General features: G+C 45.2%; 1 protein-coding gene across 1 annotated transcript in view; it reads right to left on the reverse strand.

Annotated features, from left to right (window-relative positions):
- Positions 1 to 12,090: 12,090 nt before the first annotated feature.
- MCRS1 (microspherule protein 1) overlaps positions 12,091 to 23,124 on the reverse strand; it is a 238,183-nt gene continuing 227,149 nt past the window's right edge. The window contains exons 13-15 of the mRNA XM_078689171.1: positions 22,979 to 23,066; positions 22,304 to 22,431; positions 12,091 to 13,277 (exon numbers count right to left, since the gene is read on the reverse strand). Of these exons, the coding sequence (XP_078545297.1) occupies positions 13,191 to 13,277; positions 22,304 to 22,431; positions 22,979 to 23,066 (303 nt within the window). The 3' untranslated portion in view covers positions 12,091 to 13,190. The remainder of the gene's footprint in view (positions 13,278 to 22,303; positions 22,432 to 22,978; positions 23,067 to 23,124) is intronic.

Raw genomic sequence — 23,124 nt, forward strand, 5'->3', positions numbered from 1 at the left:
CGGCACGCTACCACCAACGAATACGCGGGAGCACTGATATAATCTCTATGTGTGGTGTGCGAGGGGTGGTGAGAGGTAGGGTTAGGAGTGAGTGGTAAGTGAATGTTAAAAAATACCTAGCATCATAGGAGTAAACATTTTTAATAAGCCTTAGTCCCTGTATTATTAAAAAAGTGTGAGTTGGAGGTGTGTTGTATTAATGTACAAAACCTCCTGCGTGTGTCAACATGTTTCGAAGCGTGCTGCTTCTTCTTCAGGACGGGTACACAGATCCCTACCCTACTCACATGTATGGTGTGACAATGTCAACAGTACCAGTATTATGTGTAGATAGATGAAAAAAAGCTACAAAAAATGGGACACATTGGTCTCAGTATTATTAGTAAAAAAGGAAATTCCTTAGTTTCAATGTGTTGTTTTAGAAACCAATGGCCTCATGAGACTTAGAACGAAAGGGACCCTGTGCACACTGCACTATATACCAGGTCGCTGCCTCGCATGAACGTCCCCACGAGGAGACGTGCAGTATATAGGGCAATGTGCACAGGGTCCCTTTCGTTCTAAGGCTCATGATGCCATTGGCTTCTAAAACAACAAATTGAAACTAAGGAATTTCGGGGCATATTACCAAGGAGGCGATATGAAATCATCGCTGCTTTTGCGGCCGTTTTCGGCCGAGAAGCAGCGATAATTTCATCGCCTTATAAGCAAAGACACGCTATCGCGTGTTTTGCTGATTTAGCGAGCCTTTCAACAACGCCCAGCATTGCATCTCTAATGAGATGCAAAGTGGGCGTTCCAGAGCAAAATAATAGGAGAAATGTCGCTAAGCGACATTTCTCCTATTATCAATCTGCACGCTAAAAAGCAGAGCGTTAGGAAAAGTAGCGCTAACCACAGTTAACTCTACTTTCCTAATGCCTGCTTGTGACCTGACTTAGCCATGTAATCCAATGGAAGGTGGATTACATAGCTAAGATTACCCTGCCCTATCAACAAGGTTATCGCCATTATCAATGGAATATCGCTGGAAAACCAGGGATATTCCATTGAAAACTGCGATAATACCTGCTATCGCTGGGATTTTTATCTCCATGGCGTTAAGCGTTGTTAATACAATGCTAACATGGAGATTATCGCCATCGATAGCCGGCGATGGATTTTCTCACGCTGACAGCGGTCAGCAATAATTATCGCTGCCGCTTGTTAATATGCCCCTTCCTTTTTAGGTCTTGGCTAGCGTAGGCTGCGCACATGTGCATCGAGGTTAAGCCCCGCCCCTCTTCTCCATTGGCTGGCCTCCGAAACGGCGGCCAGCCATTGGAGAAGAGGTCCCAGTGACGACATTCTTTCGATCTAAACCCTGTCCTTTTCGGATTGGGGGGCGTGTTTTTGACTTTCTTTCTACCCTCTTCTCCATTGGCTGGAACAGTCAAAAACACGCCCCCCAGTCTGAAAAGGACGGGGCTTAGAAACAAATGGCAAGCGCTTGTTTTCCCTGATCCCAGCTGTCAGTGGGTGGCTGTTGTACAATAGTCCGTCGCGTCTCTGCCGGTCAGCAGCTCCACAGGTTCAGTGGACGATTTGCGTTCAGCGTGGGAATAAGCTCACGCGATATCTGATTTCTTGGGGTGTTCTTTGTCTCGCTCTAATTATCTAAGGCATCTTGTAGACACAACTGTGATATTATTTAATTGAGTATTTTTTCCCCAACACCGTGGGCATTTTTCTCGTCCTGAACCCTTTTTATATTTTGTTAATCTGTAAATTAAGGTCTATTTATATTTTAAATATATATATAAATCACGAACCTGGAGAATGGCACGAATGGTAACGCCTATAACACACTACAAGATGGCAGCCACAAGCAGAGTGATTGAGAAGGGGGAGGAACATGAAAACAGTCCCTCTTCACTATTGCCAGAAGGGGTGGAGCGCGGCTGACATTGAAAACTCTGACAATGGAAAGTTTTTAACTTGTGCACACAGCGTCTGAGGAAGTCGCAAGACGAAACGCGTCATGCTGTCTGCATTAAAAAGCTTTGCAATCCCCGTGTGCTCCAGCGTGTCTTTTAAAGAGGGACACTTTGTTTAGTGATTTTTACACGTGCATTGCCGTTTGCACGAAGGATGCACCCGCCTAAAGGAGTTCAACAGGAGAGCGGCGTTTGTTAAGCTATCTGTGGATATTAAACCTGCTTGAACCGCCAATGAAAAGGAATCCGGTTATCTGATTTGTGACTTACACAGGTAGTACCGATGACTGACATCGTCTACAAGACAACGGGATCCGAAATCAGCGGTAGGCGAAATGGGAATAAAGCCGACCATCAAGCTCCACAACTTACCCCTGGCAGGGCCAATGTGTTGATACCAGGAACATTGAAAGATAACTCAAGTGGAAAATCACGAACCTGGAGAATGGCACGAATGGTAACGCCTATAACACACTACAAGATGGCAGCCACAAGCAGAGTGATTGAGAAGGGGGAGGAACATGAAAACAGTCCCTCTTCACTATTGCCAGAAGGGGTGGAGCGCGGCTGACATTGAAAACTCTGACAATGGAAAGTTTTTAACTTGTGCACACAGCGTCTGAGGAAGTCGCAAGACGAAACGCGTCATGCTGTCTGCATTAAAAAGCTTTGCAATCCCCGTGTGCTCCAGCGTGTCTTTTAAAGAGGGACACTTTGTTTAGTGATATATATATATATATATATATGCGTGTGTTCGCTGCGTAGCCTCACGACAGCCTCTACATAACTAGCGCGTAGAACATATCGTCTGTGGCCTGGAGCGAAGACTGCTCTGTTGATTGGCTTATTTTGATCGAAATTTCTGTTTTTGATTGGCCGTAAATGTTACAGCTTATCCTCAGTGGTTGCCTGCTTCAGTGCGGTAGATGATTAGCTGTTGAGATTTGCGGGGCGGTCAGACTCGCCCTCATACTGCCTTTTTTTTGCAGGAGATATTTGTTTGGGTCACCGTCTTCTCTTTCCTTGGCTACGGCAGGAGGGGTCGAAAGAAGCCCCCGGCAGCGGCGGCGTCGCCACCACCACCACCACCACCACCACCACCACCACCACCATCAGGGTGTCCAACATGTCCGTATTCGACAAGTTTGAGCGGCAACTGAGCGAAAACAAACAGGGTGAGGCCCAAAAATCGATGTGGGTTGCGGCTTATCGCGGGAAAATGGAGGACGCTATAGGCCTAAAGCCTGTGCTAGATTAGTTTGGGGGCTTTTTTTTCTTAGTACTTCTAGGCTAATTACGCACGCTATAGAGACTTTTGACAAGGGCATCTGTGAACGAATGTTGGTCGTGGGGCACGAGATGCGTTTTTTAAAAGTTTGTAAGTGCACCGTGGTCAAGCGCACGTACTTGACCGATAGGCTGTTTCATTGTTCGCCCCGTTCCCTCTAACTAGCAATTACCCAGCCACTCCTCCACTTTAAGCATACTGCTTTTAGCACCAAGGGGGAGCACTGAAGCTAGAGCTATGCCCCGGTCTCTTTCACCTGTTTTTCTATCCTTTCTCCTCGCGGGTCGCTGCACATCGCTTTTGGTCTAGGCAAGTGAGCACATGAAAAGTGTTTCGCCCTGAAAACTTTCAACGGGTTAGGGGTGCAGGCTTTAAGGTGTTAATAAAACTAGCACTTTTATAGTATATTATGACGATATTTTACATCTTTTCATAGCACACTTGTTAAGTGACATTTTAAATACTGTAATTATGTTATATGGACCGGACAGCAATAGATACTTGAAAGTATGTGGTCTGAAAACATTGGCTTGTGCTTATAGTGCATTTAATGCAACGGAGGCAAATTGCGTTTTGAAATTAGCACCGAGGTTTACTGTAGAAACCGAAAGAAGGCACGACTACTTTTTATATTAGTCTGGCAAAGCAGTACGGTTGAACTCGTGCGCTCTGGTATTTTATGCCAGGCAGTTAGTCAGAGGACTTTATTCAGTCATTACGACTGTCAAAGTGCAAAGAAGTACAAAACCGTGTATTCACCAACGCATTCATTGCCATAACTCTTTCTGCAGACAAATGTTAACTGACAGATTAAAATATATCAACTTCTTAAATGGTTAAAATTGGGACTGTAGGGTGGCGAGTAAGCCGAATGAGGCTCGCACATAATAAAACCCTACGAAGATTACTGTAAAGTGCAAGTGTGTATATTTTAATGATACATAGTTAAAAGCATAGCGTTAATGCATTATAAGTGCAATGTCCGAATTCCTATTAGTTGGATCCATCAGCTAGACTGACCGCTAAAACTATGATTTAAAAAAAAAAAATCAATTGATAAGTCTTCATGGAGGTAGAATAAAGCCTGGACATAATTGCACTAAGGAGATTGCTCTTACGGGTTGGACCTCATAGATCGATGTAAAAAATTGCAAGTGTTTTTAGTGTAAGGGTTCCATATTGCATACATATTAGGAAAACCAATGGGAGCACAACTTGTATTGTTGGTCCGTTAGAAATGAGCAATGGTTCAGATAAATGAAGCATCAATGTGTACAAAGTAGTTCGGTAATGTTGCCGTTGTACAAAAATGCAATTGTACTAACACTTGAGTTCCTCAGTGGTCCCATGGATAAGTAATAGCTTTGCCTATCTATGAACTCTTTTAAGTTCATCCGAGCTACCTCATCTTGCTCATTGTTACTACGTTGCTATTTGTTTGAAACTCATTTTTTCCCCACTTTATAAAACGTGACAAGGAGAACCGTCACAGAAAACGAAGTCACAGTCGCTCTAGGAGCCGCGAGCGAAAGCGTCGTAGCCGCAGTAGGGATAGGCGTGGCAGAGACCAGCGTAGTGGCTCCCGGGACCGAAAACGTCGCAGGCATGGGGCTGCCATTTGTTGGCTTAGACCAGTGAGAGAGCGAGACCACCGTTTTTATTTCCATGTCTTTTATAAGTATATTGCATGCTTTTTTGGTCTGTCCACGTTCGCATAATTGCTTTACTGTGTGTGTGTGTGTGTGTGTGTGGCTCTGTGTGTGTGTGTGTGTGGCTCTGTGTGTGTGTGGCTCTGTGTGTGTGTGTGGGGGGGTCTGTGTGGGGCTCTGTGTGTGTGGGTCTGTGTGTTTATGTGTGGCATTTGCGAGAGATTAAGCTATTGGCATTGTAAATGACAATACCATTTATTTATGTTTTCAAAAGCAAGACATAAATAAAAAAAAATGTCATTTACAATGCCAATAGTTCTAACTTTTGCAAAGGCGAGACCATTGCATTGTAAATGCTTGTTTACTAATAATACTGAGACCAACGTGTCACATTTTTTGTAGCTTTTTAGGTCTTGGCTGTCGAAAGCAGCGCATGCGCTGCTCTTGGCATTCGAGAGCTTCTTGGAATCAATTCAGATTCCGAAGCTCTCGGAGGCGGTGTTGAAGCCCCGCCCATCGTTCTAATTGGTTTTCTTCATCTTCCATGCAAAACACAGGCTTTTCATGGAAAAGGAGGCTTCTTAGTCCCTCCTTATTGCCGCCTTGTCTCCTTTTGGCCACACCCCTGGGATTTGATCTTTTACCGGCGGCGTGACACTGTCTGCTTCATTTGTCCCCACAAACTTTTTTCTTCTCACTCTGCTTTGGCAAAGGCAGCCGCGTGTTTATTTTCACATCGCGCTTTCACTTAAAGTGAAAGCGCGACGCAAAAGTAAACATGCGGCTACCTTTGGGGTGCCGTGCTTGTAGGTTCCCTGTGACAGTCAGTGTGCAGAATGTGGATTAAATATAAATATTTACATGACCTCAAACAGCACAAGGCTTTTTGGAAGGCAGTAGAACTGGGCGAGATCACAGCGACTCTAGGGTCATAATGCTGGAGGATGTGTTTATTGTTATTGTGCGATTTTCCCCCACTTGTAGTCGGAGGGTTAGAGGAGGTATACCTCTGAGGTGTTTCAAATGCTATTTCTTGCTGAGTTCCTACCCTGAATTTCCGCTCCATTGTTTTTCCTCTGTTTTACCCTGCATCTTCGTGTGCGCGATCCTGGGTTGTATAATTGAGTGGGTGTAAGATGCCGTTGCTAAACCTGTATTCTCAAACGGCTCAACTGCGTGATCTGTACATTGACATCAGCTTAAAGCGACGTGTGCAATGCACAAAAATAAAATTCAAGCATATGGCTGTGAGAGAGCGGTGCATCTGTAGCGCCTCGTGGCAATGTTCAGCTGTGTCACGCCCCGCCCTCTCCTCCCTTGCCGCTGTTCTTCAACCCCCTCTGCGAAGAAAACCAGTGCCTCTGCCTCCGACTCACCTGTGAGCAGACCAGCTGACGGGCAAGACAGGCACTGCCGGCGGGAAGAGGGCTATGGGCGACGAAAGTGTTCTCACCCATTCTATGCTTGGAAAATATTTGAAACTGGGATAAATGAAAAGACCAGTTTGCTTCACTTTCAGGGTCACTATCTCCATATTCCCGCTGTTGCTGTCTTGTCAATTGAGATTTACAAGATGGCTGACAAGAGTCCTTGGTTCTCCTGCTGTCTCACATATATGCAATGATTACATGTGTTAACATATTAAACAAAAATAAACAAAGGTGACTATACGCCACCAATGCCATCACTGGGACATGTCACCATGCAATGGGAGGGTTTTGGATCTTAAGTTTTATTATTTTGTGTTTTTTGAAGCGTGTTTGAAATAATAGACACTTGTATGTGGGGAAGCTTAGAATTGCTGGAGTTACGAGTGTATTTAACTCTAGGCGCTCCCTTGCGTGGAAGCACGCTCCTGCTGGGAAATGTCTCCTTTTTTTCCAACAGAAATGTTCTTACAGTGGGAATGCCTTCCAAACGAGGGGACATGTTCGAGCCGCTGCGATATTGAACGTTGACCAGTGACTCAAGTGCTCCGGATGTAATAGGCATGTCCCTGTTCTCATCCCAATCCTCTGGAGGCTGACAGGCATCAGTAGGATGTTCTGCTGGTAATGTGGGACAGTTCTCACTAATATTTATGCTGCAATTTAATAAACAGGAACTTGCAGTGCCGTTTGCGACCCACGCTGCATTCCAAAGTGTAAGAGATCCTCACCAGTTCCCTTGCCTGTGGGGCCATGACTCAGGCAACAGAAGTGGGTCGTACAGTCTGGTCTCTGCCTGTATGTTTCGTGGTCTAATCCAGTCTTTTTTCTCACCATGGTTCCTCCCACTCTCCTTTGTGCTTTATATTTCTCAGCACCCTCCTTTTATCTCTGCTATCCAACTCCTTCCTCGGTTTTCCTCTCTCATTTTGTCCCATTATTTTCTCGACTTCACACTTTTAGTGTCTCTTGCTCCTATTTAACCCTTCAATATATCCCAAATGTAACTCTCCAGCAATCACCAACACGCGTGCTTGCGCACCCCTTTTGCCCCCCGCACCCACACACACATTTATTATAATCGTAGACCGTCCTTTTACCGTTATGGCCCTACCTCTCATAACTTCTCATCTTTACCTGCATTTTCTGTGTGTTACATTTACTAATCCCTGTCTCACTTCTCTCTGTTGTCTGGTCGCTGTAGACATGCTTTATTCTTCTTTTCCCATCTGACTCCTCCTGTGCTTTCTACTGCCTCCCAGCCCAGACTGCTCTTTTCTCTTCCCTTTTCATCTACCTCTTTTTAGTGCCCATCCCTAGTACAGGTGCTAGCGAACTCCTGGGAGCCAGTCCTCTGCTCTGTAAAATTATTGCATGGGGAACAAGCATTAAAAATGCAATAGGTCTCGCCTTTTAATAAGTTAAAGCCATTTGCTTTGCTATACAATACCATTAGCAAAGCAAATGACTTTAACTTAACCAAAGGCGAGACCGGTTGCATTTTCAGTGCTTGTTTTCATCTGTCTACACATAATACTGGTACTGTTGACATTGTCACACCATACATGTGAGTAGGGTAGGGATCTGTGTACCCGTACTGAAGAAGAAGCAGCACGCTGCGAAACATGTTGACACACGCAGGAGGTTTTGTACATTAATACAACACACCTCCAACTCACACTTTTGTAATAATACCGGCACCAAGGCTTATAAAAAATGCTTACTCCTATGATGCTAGGTATTTAACATTCACTTACCACTCACTCCTGACATTACCTCTCACTACCCCTCGCACACCACACATAGAGATTACATCAGTGCTCCCGCATATTCGTTGGTAGTAGCACACCGCGTTCCGTAGAGGGATGCGAAAACCCCCATGATAAAGCCTGACACCAAGGGCCCTTTTGGTGTGTGAGGGGTATTTAAAAAACACAATGTGCTTCCCACCAATTGAGGAAACACACTTGACCCATGATCAAACTTCATTGATTGCAATCTCCCTTGGGCGTATCTTTTTGTTTACTAATACTCGCTTTGATAAGCCAGTCATTCAGATAAGGGAAGGCATGGATGTTTTGTCTGCGTGGATGTACTGCTACCACTGCTAAGCATTTGGTGAATACACGGGTTCAGTAGTAAAATCGAATGGAAGGACTTTAAACTGATAATGTTTGCTAGCCATGACAAACCCGAGGTATTTGCAAAGTGCTGGATGGATTGGGATGTGAAAGTAGATGTCCTTTAAGCCTAGTGCTAACAAAGCCGCCTTGCTGGAGGACTGGGATCACGTCTTGGAGGGTGACCATCTTGAAATGCTCTGACAGGATGTAATGATTTAAGGGCCTGAGATCTAAGCTAGGCCGTAGTGAGCCGTCCTTTTTGGGGACGAGAAAGTACAGCGAGTGTACCCCTGATCCTTGATGTTGAAGAGGAACGGGCTCTATAGCACCTTTGCGCAAGAAAGCTTGCGCTTCCTGTTTGAGTAGGTTTTGATGTTCCACAGAGAGTTTGTGTGCGCGAGATGGAATTTTAGAGGTGTGGCGATGAGCTCCAGACAATAACCATGTTAGATAATGTCCAACACCCACTGATCCAATGTATTGGATTGCCAAGTGGGAAGAGATTTTTGTAAGAGACCCCTGACAGATGTCAAATGATCGGGGAGAAGGAGAAGGGAGTCACTGCTTAGTGGTGGATGGAGCACCACGTGAGGAAGCACGTTTGCCGTTGTTACCCTTGTACGTACCCCTGTATTAACCTGGTTATGGGGATTGTGAGTTTGTGGTCAATATGAGGAAGAAGAGGCATCAGAGGATGCCGATCCCAGGGAAGATTCGGAAATATACACTGATAGACAATTAGATTATGACATGGCAGTATGCCTGCTGCACTGGTTCCCACACACATCCAAAACCAAGATAACTAGCAAATTCATTGACCTAGGGCTACTATTAGCCAAGCGGGAAATAACCTGGCACTGGAAATCAAGAGAAGGGCCATCGAGCAAGCGGTGGAGGTCAGAATTATGTAAATGGGCTAGCAGTGAGAGCTCCATTAGGTTACAACGGGCCAAACGAACTGATAATGACAACGCTCTGGAGGCGGCCAGGGCCTGGGAAGCTTTGGTGCAGGCTCTCCAGAGTTCCCGAGAGAACGATGTGGAATTGTTTATACGTAAAATACATGTGATAGACACTATGTGAAATGTGTTATGAACGTTACCTGTATAATTGATAATATAGTTTGAAATATGCCTGTGGAATATGCCCACACCAACAGTCCGGGGGGGGGGGGGGGGGGGAGAGAGAGAGATCCGGGGGTTAGTTGGAATAATTTGGAGACATGTTTGATGATTATGGAGGATACGTACTGTATTTCGAACTGTATGATGATAAAACTATCAATAAAATATGTTTAAAAAAAAAAAAGCCTGCCACATATGATTAGCAGCAAAAGGAGGCACAGGGAGAGGGTGTCCCCAAGGCTTAAGCAAACTCAGTGTCCTTAATCTTTTTTTAACGCTTAGACAACTTGTGGACCAAACAGGTGCTCCTTGTCAAAGGAGACATTTAAGAGTGTTTGCTGAACTTCTGGCTTGAAGGCAGATATATACTGCCAAGGTCTGCAGAGCAACGCACTGGTATTAATACCGCTGGAAGCTGTATCTGCGGAATCAAGGGCACACCTAATGGAATTATTAGAAATGAGTGCCATTACCTGTCCTCTTTTTCTATGTTCCTCTGGGAGGTACTGGAGGAATTCCTCCAATTTGTCCCAGTGGGCACGAACATACCTGGCTAATAGACCATGTGTATTTGCAATTTGCCAGTGATTAGCAGGCTGCGCCGCTGCTCGCTTCCCTGAAGTATCAATGAGCTTAGAACCTTTATTAGGAGGAGAGTCCGCTGTGGTTTGTGAATTAGCCCTCTTAAGGGCATTGGACCCAACCAATGAATCAGAGGGAAGTTGCCCTCGGATGTAAATAGGGTCTGAGGGTGCAGTTTTTTGTTTTTTTTCGTCGGTCCTGGGAGTGATAATGCGTGCTCGTGCAGGGTCTTTAAAGATGTCAGTGTGACGCTTCATGCCTTTTAACATAGGGAGGAATTGATTAGCCCGATGTTAGTAGATAGGGCGCCAGAGAAGAAATCCTCCTCTAAAGGCTGCTTTTGGAGCGGGACTTCGTGGTGTACTGTAGCCCCCCGATGAGCTCCTGATATGAGATGGTGTTATCAGGAGGTGATGGTTTGGCAGGATCCAGGTCTGGATCAGTGTCCCTTGGGGGATCAACGTCCTAATCTGGCCAGGGAGTTGTGGGATGTGGTGGTGTATCATAAGGATCATCTACCACCCCTCCCCACCACGCCATGCCACCTGTTGAGGAATGTGGGAATCCCTGTGGAGTAATAAATAGGGGATCACCCTGAGATTGAGGTGGAGAGGGTGTTGGTGGTGGAATGAAGGGTGGAGGACGAGGTGGTAGTGGAGAAGTAGGTGTGGGAGGGTGCAAGCAACTAGTAGCCTTGTCTGTCTCCCGCTTCTTAACAGGCACAGACAAGTCTATAGCTTCTCCGAAGGAAAGTTGGCGCTTTGAAGAAGGTGGCTTTGGCACCACAGTTTTGGCTAAAATTTGGTCAGTGGGAGGCTTTATATGCAGCTGTTTTTGGCGTTTATTGAGCTGTTCCTTAATTGTCTGGAGGACTGGTTCAACTGGAGTAGTGGGAGCCGATTTCGATGCCGGTGTCTAACTTTTCGAAGCTGAAAGTAGTTTCGGAGTCAAGAGGTCAGAGTCCAAGATGAAGAGGGTCAGCTCGATGCAGAAGACTTCCGCTGTGCTTTCATGCCGAACCCAAGGGCGGGCCATCCGCAGCAGATGTTTGGTGCTGGCCATGGCCTCCTGGCCATGATGGCCCAGAAGCATTATGTTCGGTGGGAGCCGAATGTTTTTTCGATGGGAATGCGGTCGATAACAATACCGACAAGGGTAAGGAGGAATTATGAACCGAAAGGAGTCTGAACTGATCTCGAAATGGAGTGCAGTAATACACGTTCAAACCAGACGGTGGAAGAAAAATAATCAATGGAGTCAATGCCTATGCACATTATCACCAAGAGAAGGAGTCACATTACCATGTGACTTGAAAGACTTATTTGAAGAAAAACAATGCGCACAAATTCAGACCAAACACTGGATGGCAGGAATATTCAAAGCATGTGTATCTACAGCCACACATGGCTAACATGAATTTAGAGTGCTAAAAATACAAGTACAGGAGAACCCGGTGAAAGATAGTCCAAAAATACACTGGCAAAGGTTCAGACATTCTGTGCAGTTGTTAAAATAAGGAAAGCAGTTTGATCCTTTACCCCTACGAAAATGTGGAAGTGTTTTCATAATCAGAGCAACCCCCCCCCCCACTAAATTCTGTGAAAGAAGGATTCATTCTGTAATGTAAGAATCTCACACTGTTGAACCAAATGTTAAGTCCTCTACTGAGGAATGAATAGCCACTTAAAACAACTTAAACAAGGGGTTTGAAAGTCAAAGCAGCTTCAGCTACTTGTGCACCAAACACATACCCATTAACAGACTATCAATGAAAGTTCAGTCTGACTGTATTGTATTATGGGTCTCTATAACATTTTGCAGTTGTGTGACGAGTAGGAAGTGCTACTTTTGTGCAAGATGTCGTCAGCCCATGAAATGAATTCCGCAATGGCAGTCTAATTGGTGCATCACAAACAGCCCATTAGTGGTAGTCAGAGATTTTATTTGTATAATACATTCTAGGATGAATGTTACAAGGTACAATTTATTATCTACAGCAGGGAAGAAGGAATGTACAGATCAAATTACCACCATGGCTTGAGAAGAAAGCTTACTCGAACTCCTACATGCTGCACATTTTCTACAACAATAAATTATATCCGATGTACAATATAGTTTTTCAATGTAAACTTTATTATGGTGCATAGGAGAAAGGGAAATGGTAGGTGGACAAAGGTGACCCCTGTTTTAACATCAGATTCCAGCAACAGTTTTGCATAGGAATAGGGGGGGGGGGGATACCCCATTCCTCTAAACCAAAGAACCTCATGAAATTGTCAAGGGGTGATCAATTTAGTCTCATAACCCATCAGGCCCCACCTGCGGAGTGAGGGGGTGGGATATGGTTCTGGTCATTACAGGCCTTCACTCTTCTTTTTTTGTCCACTGCTACACAAGCACCAATTCTGTGTAAGGTACCTTCGACTTATGACACAAAGTGTTTAACTCAACCTCTTGATTTTAAAAAAGGAAAACCACCCTAAAAACTGTTGATTTAAACATTTGCACAGAAGAGTACTTTGAAACCATAAGTATGTCTCAGGTATGTACATGTCCTTGGGGCAGAGAAATACAGTAGAGATTATTATTGTGACCTCTCGCTAAAGGAGAGGTGCAGTGTTTGGCAATATGACTGCCTCTCATAGTGCAAAGTAGATTGGGCATAATATAGCTGCATGGCTTCACCCAACTGCCCCTTCACTCAGTGTCCCATATCTATAACTCTCTGAAGTGTTAACAATTATGACCATCAGCATTGAATAAGTAGGAGCACAGAGTAATCCAGTAGTTTGCCTCCTCCTTGCTGTGAAAAGTGAAGGAGAGTAGTGTGACCTCACTCCAGTATCCAGCAGACTGGCCTTGCTCCAGCATCAGCATTCTGGCCTCCTTTAAGTGTATGTGGGCTCTAACCACACTCCAACTTCAGCCAGTCTGACATTACTCCAAGCCGGAAGGCCACAGGTTGCCTGGTGATTTGCCAGTTATGGTCCTAGGGGTATCCACCCCTGCCTCTTCAGCCAGTCACTGCTGATTGATTTTCGCAGCTTCAGCTTTTATCAGTGCAATTAGATCTTGATTTATTAGAAACACAAACCTGAGGCCAGCTATCTGTAACGAAAAACCATGACAGGGAGAGGGTTAATCTTAGAAGGTATGACAAAGTAATGTACAAGAATCTACAGCTCTCTTCCCATATCTATTGTATGTAATAAAATGGGCAAAAGTAATGAGAAAGGCATAATCTGTTAGTAGGTAACCAAGGGAGAGGATCAGCATAGTTCGGACCTTACTGGATGGAAGCTAAATAGTAGACTGAGCATGTGCGGTCTACTGAAAGATGGTAAGCATATCCTATATATGAATGGAGGCAAACAGCACTGACATGAGGCAATACAGCTGATCCACTTTTGAATTTGCTATGGGCACTGTGCAGTAGAGAACATGGGCTTTGGAAGAATGGAAGTCAGAGCCTTGCCACCTTGTTGCCCCTTTCATGAAAGCAAGTTAACAATGCTGACATAGTATTTCGACTGAGAATTCCCAAAAGGGAATAATTCAAGTGTTCGAACCTATACAAGATCCAAAACTGGAGGGATATTATTTCCCGTGTCAGATTGAAAGGCCAGGAGGTGTACATATTATGAAGCAGACTGGAAAAGGAGGTGGGAGTAAAGGCAAATGGCGCCATGTTAGGTTCAGAGAACTTAGAAAGTTAAGAGCTTAGTGTTCGATACATAGAATATCTAGCATATATGTTGGACAAAGAGAATGCAGAGCTAGAAGCTGAACAAAGAGCCAAACAGAAGGGTTAGCTACAGAGGGACAAGACAGGAAGCAAAGCCAGAAAAGAGGGAGAACAGTGGAAGCAGAGCTGGCCCCTAAAGAGTGAATCTAAAAGCAGAGCTGGGCATTGATGGTGGAAAAGAGAAGAGGCACAGCTTGACAATGAAGGTTTATCAGATTCCAAAGACAACCTTTCATATACGTAGTACAATTAAAAAGAAGAGGACTTGTATTCTTATAGCAAACCCATGTGTTTGTTCAGCATTAGAGTTCACTACAGATGTACGGCTCTCCAATAGTGAAAACACACATTCTAATAGAAGACATGCCCTCCGCTTTTTGAAGGTTATCTTAGGGAGCAAATAAACCGTCAATTTAGGTGTCTATATTTAAGATTCTTTGTATAAAAGTAAGTGATTTATTCAAATCATTCTTTATTCTGTTTTCATATATAAAACCATAAAAGTACACGATAAAAAGAATACATTAATAAGTTAAAAATATGACAAGTAACTCGAGTCTCAATGTCCACCCCCAAGGTCAGAAGCCTATAATGGTGATGGGTGGCTACAAAAGATCTCCGAACTTTTAGGGGGCTACTTAAATGTCCGCTATGTTGATGGTAATATTCGCCTGGGAGTCCTCCTGCATATTGATGTACAACAAAAGAACATAAGTGACTTACCTGTAAACGGTGTTTCTCCAGTATTGGTGTCTTTCATAGATTACTATGAAGGTAGAAGGTGCACTGCCGTAAGTTATTTTGGATGTCTTAACGATATGTTTTGTAGAAGGTTCAACTAATTGGGTGCTCTCACAGGTAGCGCCTCCGTCCGTGTGGCGCGTTATGAAATACTAATGAGCACAGCCCGAAATGCATTGGAGTATCTACCATTTGGAACTTCACATGATACGATTTGTGAAACGTGATAATCAAGTGATATGCCTTTAATATCACTAAAACTTTACAAAAGAAATTGAAAAATAAGAAAAAATAAAACAAAGAAACGACATAAGTTTGGAGTCTGTTTTTGAACCCCATGGAGTGCCTCTACAACAGGGATGCACTTGCATTCTTAGCGTGCACTACTCATTAGTCTTTCATAGATTCACATGCTTGAATCATTCCCCGTCGTCCATAGTATAACAATAGCATAGATAAAAAAATCCATAGGAAGTATTGAAAAATGGCAATAAATAGGAAAAAACGTGTCACTTTAATAACTCGTCCAAGTCATTAGATATAGTCCAATCTCCAGCCAGTCAGGCATCAGCACCCTCTAGAACCTTCTCCTCAGAGGCTCAGATCCTCAGATTTTCTAGCACAAGAGTGTCATAAGTAAACGAGAGGAGCCTCTGAGGGGAGGGTGGGTGGGTCGCATGTGAATCTATTTTTACAGGTAAGTAACTTATGTTCTTCTCCAGTATTGGGGTGTCTTTCATAGATTCACATGCTTGAATCAGAGTAGATAGCAGTAATTCCAGAATTGTACATTGCAAACTATAAGTCAATCATAATATATATATACTTACTAGCAACACGTTGTTTACAGCGTCTACACGGCTCGGGGTACCGAGATGTCCGGAGACCGCCGACCTGTGTGAAGCCAATTTGGGAGATTTGAGGTGTTTTATCTCCGTAGGGGTGCATTATTGTCGTAATTGACGGCCCCTACTCAACTATGGCTTCATGTCAGTTGGTGGCAGCAGTCCGAGGGGGACTCGGTGAGGTAACTGTGACATTAGGAACTTCCAATGGGGGATACCTGTAGCACTCACCTGCAGAATACAGACCAGCCCGCACCAACGTGTTTTCTCTGCTCCCCGTGCCGCCAACCTGGATACATGAACATGATGTACTCTGGGAGTTGTAGTTTGGACACAATACAAAACGAACAACAGGTGTGCTGAATATTTGCCTACATTGGGGGAGGTGAGTCAAGGGCGTGGCAAGCATCCACGAAGGAACAGAATTGTGTGAACATGAAGCAGGAGTCCATGCAGTGCAGGGCGCTGAGGAAGGCTTTGTGCTGAAATGCATTCGCTGCCACAACGTTGTTCCTGATTAAACGTGCTTCCTTTCTGAAGTCCCCGCTGGCCTCTGATTTCTTTGTGTGGGAGATTTGGCGATATATATACTGCACCAGCCAGGGGTGCAGAACAGTTGGCCCTGCTGCATTTGTGACCCGGACTACTTACTGGCAACACGTTGTTTACAGCGTCTACACGGCTCGGGGTACCGAGATGTCCGGAGACCGCTGACCTGTGTGAAGCCAATTTGGGAGATTTGAGGTATTTTATCTCCATAGGGGTGCATTATTGTCATAATGGACGGCCCCTACTCAACTATGGCTTCATGTCAGTTGGTGGCAGCAGTCCGAGGGGACTCGATGAGGTAACCGTGACATTTGGAACTTCCAATGGGGGATACCTGTAGCACTCACCTGCAGAATACAGACCAGCCCGCAACAACGTGTTTTCTCTGCTCCCCGTGCCGCCAACCTGGATACATGAACATGATGTACTCTGTGAGTTGTAGTTTGGACACAATACAAAAGGAACAACAGATGTGCTGAATATTTGCCTACATTGGGGAGGCGAGTCAAGGGCGTGGCAAGCATCCACGAAGGAGCAGAATTGTGTGAACATGAAGCAGGAGTCCATGCAGTGCAGGGCGCTGAGGAAGGCTTTGTGCGGAAATGCATACGCCGCCACTGCGTTGTTCCCGATTAAACGTGCTTCCTTTCTGAAGTCCCGTCTGGCCTCTGATTTCTTCGTGTGGGAGATTTGGCGATATATATATATATATATATATATATATATATATATATACACATATAAATATACATTCTGTGCAGGAGGAGGGAAGAAAACAGAGGCTCACCTTACTTAAAAAGATTACGTAGTACTGCTTGCCCCACTGCTGTGTCCGCATTGTCGGCAGCATCCAGACAGTAGTGCTTGGCAAAGGGTGTCTGCTCGACCATGTTGCAGCTCTACAAATCTTGTGAAGAGGCACACCAGTAAAGAGAGCAGCAGAAGAGGAGACTGCTCTGTGAGAATGTGCCTTGACCGTTGTTTGAAGTGTCTTTCCCGCTTGCTGATGACAAAAGGAAATTGTACTAGATATCCAACGTGAAATTGTCTGTTTAGTTACTGGATGTCCTTTACGCATTCTGCCGTTGGCTATAAACAGTTAATCAGTTTTACGGACATTGGCTGTTTTTTGCAGATAACATTTTAAACACCTAACATCAAAATAGTGTAAAGTCTTTTTCGCCGGTGACTGGGGATTAGGGAAAAAAGTCTTTAAGATGACTGGTTCACTTAAGTGGAAATCAGAAGGTACTTTAGGGATAAAGGCCGGGTTAGTGCGGAGCACCACAGAGTCCTTGGTGAATTGAAGAAAAGGCGGTTTAATAGTAACAGCCTGTATGTCGCCGACTCGTCGAGCAGAAGTAAGAGCTAAAAGCAATGAAGTCTTCCAAGAGATGAATTTGAGATCAGCCTTATGAAGGGGCTCAAATGGGGACATCATGATTTGAGCCAACACAATGTTCAGACCCCAAGACAGAGGTGGACGTTGAATTGGCGGAAACATTCGAAATAAGCCTTTGAAAAATTGTTGTATTATTCTTAAAGAATAAAGAGACTGTTTGAACCATCTTGTCGGAATCTGGAAATTGCGGCCAGAAAAACCTTAAGGGTAGAGTGAGAGAGCCCAAATTACGCTAATTGTAAGAAAAAAGGCAAAAGTTGTTCCGGCGTAGAATGAACCGGGTGAACATTTGAAGCTTCACACCAAAGACAAAACCATTTCCACTTAAGTTTGTAAGTTTTCATAGTGAAGGATGTTCTGGTGTTAGCAAGGACCTCCCTGCAGTCCAAAGGGATAACTAAGTTGGCAAACTCATAGTGTTCAGGCACCAGGCTGCCAATCGCAGAGATGTTGAATCAGGATGGCAGACCTGTCCTTGGTTCGTAGTAAGAACATCAGGAATTGGACGAAGCACAATCGGATCACACTCCGACAGAAGGAGTAGCTCTGAAAACCAAATCTGGTGAGGCCATCTGGGTGCTATGAGAACAATGCAACAGGGTTCTCTCTGCATTTTCCGAAGCACCCTTGGGACTAGAGGAATCGGTGGAAAAGCGCTAGCATAAATTTTTGACCCGTTCATCAAAAAAGCATTCCCGTACGACCCTGGCTGGGAAAGCCAATTTGCGTAGAATGGGCATTTGTGGTTCCGTTTGGTCGCAAACAAATCCAGATTGGGGCATCCGCAAAGCTGAAAGATGCAGTCCAGCATTAGTTGATGAAGTTCCCACTCGTGGTTGGACGAGATTGACCTGCTCAGGCAGTCCGCTAGAATGTTGGACACTCCCGGAACATGAACTGCTGTTAAAGTTATTTGATGTTGAATTGCACAATTCCAGATTTGCTGAGCTTGTAGGGAAAGCAAAGTGGACCTTGTGCCTCCTTGTTCCTTTACATAATGCATGCCTGTTGTGTTGTTCGTCCGGATCAACACTGAAGCTCCATGAAGGAGGGTGCGAAAGGATTTCAGCGCCAGTAATATCGGCAGTCGTTCCAAGTGGGTAATGTGCCAAGTTCGTTGCTGTGTATGCCATTTCCCCTTGACTGTGAGGCCCTGAAGATGCGCCCCCACCCCCGAGGGAGGCGTCGGTCGTGAAGATGAAATTTGGAGCGGCCACTACAAACGAGCGGCCTGCTGAGATGTTTGGCATGTGAGTCCACCATAACAACGCTCTTTGCATCCGAAATGTGATGTTGACGAGCTCGTCGAAGGACCCCGATACCTGTTGCCATTGTTTGTCGAGTTCCTCCTGTAAGGGTCTTATTTTGAGGTGACCGTTGGGAATTAGAGGGATGCAGGAGGATAGCATCCCCTGAAGCGACTTGAACTGTCGAACAGAAACGGACTTTCTTGTGCGGAGGAGAGATGCCAGTTTGCAAATTTGTTGTTGTCTTTCGTTTGATACAAACGCCTTTGCTTGCTGAGTGTTTATGATGGCTCCCAAGAAAGTCTGCACTTGAGAGGGGGTGAAGTGCGACTTCTCCAGATTTATGGAAAGGCTCTGTGACTGAAACGGAGACCTGCATGTTAGAGTGTGTCTGGTTGCAACTGTGAACGACTGTGCCTTTATAAGGCAGTCGTCGAGGTAGGGAAATATTTGGAAACCAGCTTGACGAAGGTGTGCTGCCACCGGTGCAAAGACCTTGGTAAACACTTGAGGCGCAGAGCGGAGGCCAAAGGGAAGGCCCTTGAATTGGAAGTCTCTGCCAGCCACTCCGAAGTGCAGGAATTTCCTGTGTCTGGGTAGGATGGGGACATGAAAATAGGCATCCTGACGGTCCAGTGTTGTCATGTAATCCCCTTTGAGACAGTAATTGAAGTACTTCTTGGAGAGACAACATCCGGAATGATTGTTTCTTGAGGAACTTGTTGAGGGAACAAAGGTGTCAGAATGGGGCGCCACTCCCCCGATTTTTTCTTGATGAGGAAGAATCTTGAATAGAAACCTACACCCTTTTGTAAATTTGGTACCACTTCGATCGCTCCTTTCTTCAACATGACTGATATGGCATAAAAGTTTCTTCAGATGTGCAGGAGTAGGACCTCTGGGAGGAGAATTTGGGGAAAATTTGACAATTTCTAGAGTGTGTCCTCTGGACACTATGTCGAAAACCCATCGATCGTAGTTATGGCAGACCAGTTTGAGAAGAAATGGGAGCTTCGCGCCCTCCAACCTTGGTTGGGTTGATGGGTAGAGTGGTTGGCAGGCGGCGGCTGTCACTGCTTTTTTGAGGAATCTCTGCCCCTGTAGGAAGATTTCCCTCTGTACTGCTTATAAGAGGCACCTGGCGGCTGACGAAAAGACTGCTGTTGCTGGGAGGAACAGTAATGCTGTTGTCCCTGATAGAATTGGTTCTGCCGGTTTGGATTGTAGCCTCCTCGAAAAGAATAGGAGGAACCACGACCCCTCGCACCACAAAAAGGCTGCTTTTTAAATTGTAAAGTGCCAAGAGCATGTGCGTGGTCGGTATCCTTTTTAATCGCCTGGAGGGCGTCTTCAATGTGTTGACCGAAAAGTGATTCCCCGTCGAATATACAGGAAAAAAATAAAAATTTACAATGAGGAGTGAACTTCCAAGAGGGGCCCGAGCATGAAAGTATTAGTTCTGAAAGTGTCTTTTAAAGAGGAGCGATTTGAGATCCGCTTTGAAGACCTGGGTAGAGGAGGTAGCCCGGAGCAATGGGGGAAGTAAGTTCCAGATTCTCACCGCATTGCCTGAGGAGGATTGTGCCATCGATCTTTCCCTATTGCAGACGGGAGGGCTCAAGCAGAAGCTTTTCCGCATTGCGCGAGGGTCGCGACCCTCCGGACAATATCAATTTGTTTGCCAGGTAACGAGGGGAGGACGTGAGCAAGGCTTTATGCGTAAAGCAGGCAGTTTTGTAGATAGATCTTGCCTCGATCAGAAGCCATCGAAGAGAGGACAGGATAGGAGTGATGGGTCTCAGCACTCTGCATCTGGCCACCCTAGTGCTGCTGGGGGGGTTCTAAGAGTACATCCCCGACCCTGGCGGAACCCTGGTTCTAACCCCAGAATACCTACGCCCACAAATAAGTACTTACCTGCAAACCGTTAACTCCATTTTCTCCCATAGGATTGCATTGACAGCTTTTCTTTTAAATTGTTCCAAGTGTGGAGTTAGTTTGTATGATACATTGAAAAACTGCACATGTGAATTACTTACCTTTTATCAAGGAGATGTCTGTGTGATATCTAGGGATATCACACTGATTAGCAAAAGCAATCTGAAAAGTAATCTAAAAAGTAACGCATAGTCATCTGTAAAGTAACTATAAAAGAAATTCCGAACTGTTGACTTACCTGTAACTAAACCAACTGCATTCAATTGTAAAACACTGCATAAGATTTTGCAAAGTATTATTTCACTTACCTGCACTAGGCTTGGTTCTAGAAATAAAATAACTGTCTCTGTCTCATCGGGAACGAGGATGCGACACTGAGGACCTTCAGCACCGGACAAGACACTGGCGAAGGTCGCTGTGGAGGTGTGACCGGCGTTGGTCCGGACCCGGGAACAGGTCAATTGGAGGGTGTAGTGCCGGGCTGGCGCCGCTGGCAAGGGTACCAAGGGGCCTCCTCTGTCTTCTGAGCCTGCAGGGTCCAAAGGCACGCTGACAGGGGCAGGCCACCCAAATACGACGCACATGGCGCCATAAAACTCCTTCAGCTGGGATAGGGTTGCTCCCAGACCTGGAAAGGGAGGGAAAAGCGGAGACGACCCAGGCACCCGCTCCTTAGAACGGGGCCCTGAACGCCGAGGTTCCTCTGCTGCGTCACAAGACTGGTGAGGTGAAGTCCAAACACGCTCCGACTTGTGGTTTTTGTGTGCCTCTTACCTGACTTGGACAACTTCGACGAAGAGGATTTCGACTCACCAGAGCAGTCCGCTGACATTCCTCTCGACTGAGACCTGGACCGGGATTGAGACAGACGAGGCGACCTCCGCGGTGCTGGACACAGGGTCGCAAGAAGCTTTAGGGACCAATCCCTCAAAGCCTTCAGCGCCATGGCCTGGCAATCGGAGCACGACTAGGCGATTTGGTCACACTCCAGGCACCAGAGAAAAAGCGAATTAGGGTCCATGACCGACATGGCCGACAAGCGCCACATGGGTTGAACCCAGAAGTCTTCTTGCTTGACATGACTCCTAAACGCACCAACGAAGTCGACAAAAAGTCAAACAAAGTCGGTCAAAAAATAAAAGGGGGTAGCTCTCTTTAACGGATCAGCGTTTGCTGGTGCGGAAAGAAAAGAACAGTCGTTAGCGTGCTGGAGTGGCAGTTATATACGATGCGGATGTCACAACGTCACGAGGAGTCAACTGAAGCCATCTACCACCACACTGGGGTACTGCTAAGAAAAATCTTCTGGATCCAGCCTGACGCATGGAAGTTCAAAGATAAGGTATCTGCAACTAGATGTCTCTATCAGACAGATGGTTGTATGTTCTATGAAATCCTGGGACTGGATTAAAGGTTGGAAGTGACATTGAGGTATATGGTAGCCATAGAAAGGCAGTACAGCTGGGCACCAAGGAGTAGGAAGGAGAAAGGAAGTGAACGGGCATTGTAGAAAAGACAGAAAACATAAATGTCCATTGCAGGAGGAAACCAAACTGAAGGGAGGTCAGGGAGCAGAGTCAAACACTGAACAAAGATATAGAAAGAAGGCAGCACAGTGATGGTAGACAAGAAGTAGAGCAAGACACATCAGATGAAGTTTTTCTTACCTCCACCACAGAGTTATTGTTCAGCTTCCACTTGCTTCCAGGCAAAACAGGACGGCCATCAATATAAATGGGTCTACGCCCCTCATTGGCAATGAAGAAGTCTCCATTGTTTTTAAGCTTAATGACACCTGTAAGTAAGACAATAGCAGAGGGGTGACTACCAATCCCACACTACAAACAAAATGCTCTGACACAGGCTTCTCTGTACAACCCTGCAGTCGTGAAGAAATCCCTCCTTTAGCCAGTTTGGAAAGCAGACTCTCTGCTGTTAAAAAAAAGTATTCCTCCTAAAAAAGTTTAGAAGGGGACATACAATAAAAAGATAACAAACTGGTACCCTGATGCTGAGGAATGTGTGTTGTTCTATTATACCAATTTAGTCCCCTTGCACAAAGCTTCAGAGGACTACAAGTTGTTTGCTTAGGAGATTTTCATAATGAGGTTGAGGGATATCTGAAGATGTCACTGTTTCCTATGCTGGCATTAGACACCAAAATACTGTTAAAAAGTAGACAATTACACAACTTCATACCAAAGCTAAAAAATGGTTTGATGAATTGTCCTGTGATCTGTCAGGCACATGCATGCTAACTGCTTGACAGCGGACAGAGTTGTGAATTGAAGAAGGGCTATACAGGGAGAAGGATACAGAGGCAGAGGGTTTTGTCATCCAACCTTGTTTCCGCGAAATCTTCCAGGCAGGACCCTCTAACGACAAATCAACATCAATCTGATTATCTTTGGTTGCTCTCCCCAAAGTGATCTGTTGATGGAAAGAAGGAGACTTTTAAAGACGGAGAATAGCAAGGAAGACAAACAGA

Source organism: Lissotriton helveticus, chromosome 1_1, assembly GCF_964261635.1.
Source record: "Lissotriton helveticus chromosome 1_1, aLisHel1.1, whole genome shotgun sequence".
In the NCBI taxonomy this organism is placed as follows: Eukaryota; Metazoa; Chordata; class Amphibia; order Caudata; family Salamandridae; genus Lissotriton; species Lissotriton helveticus.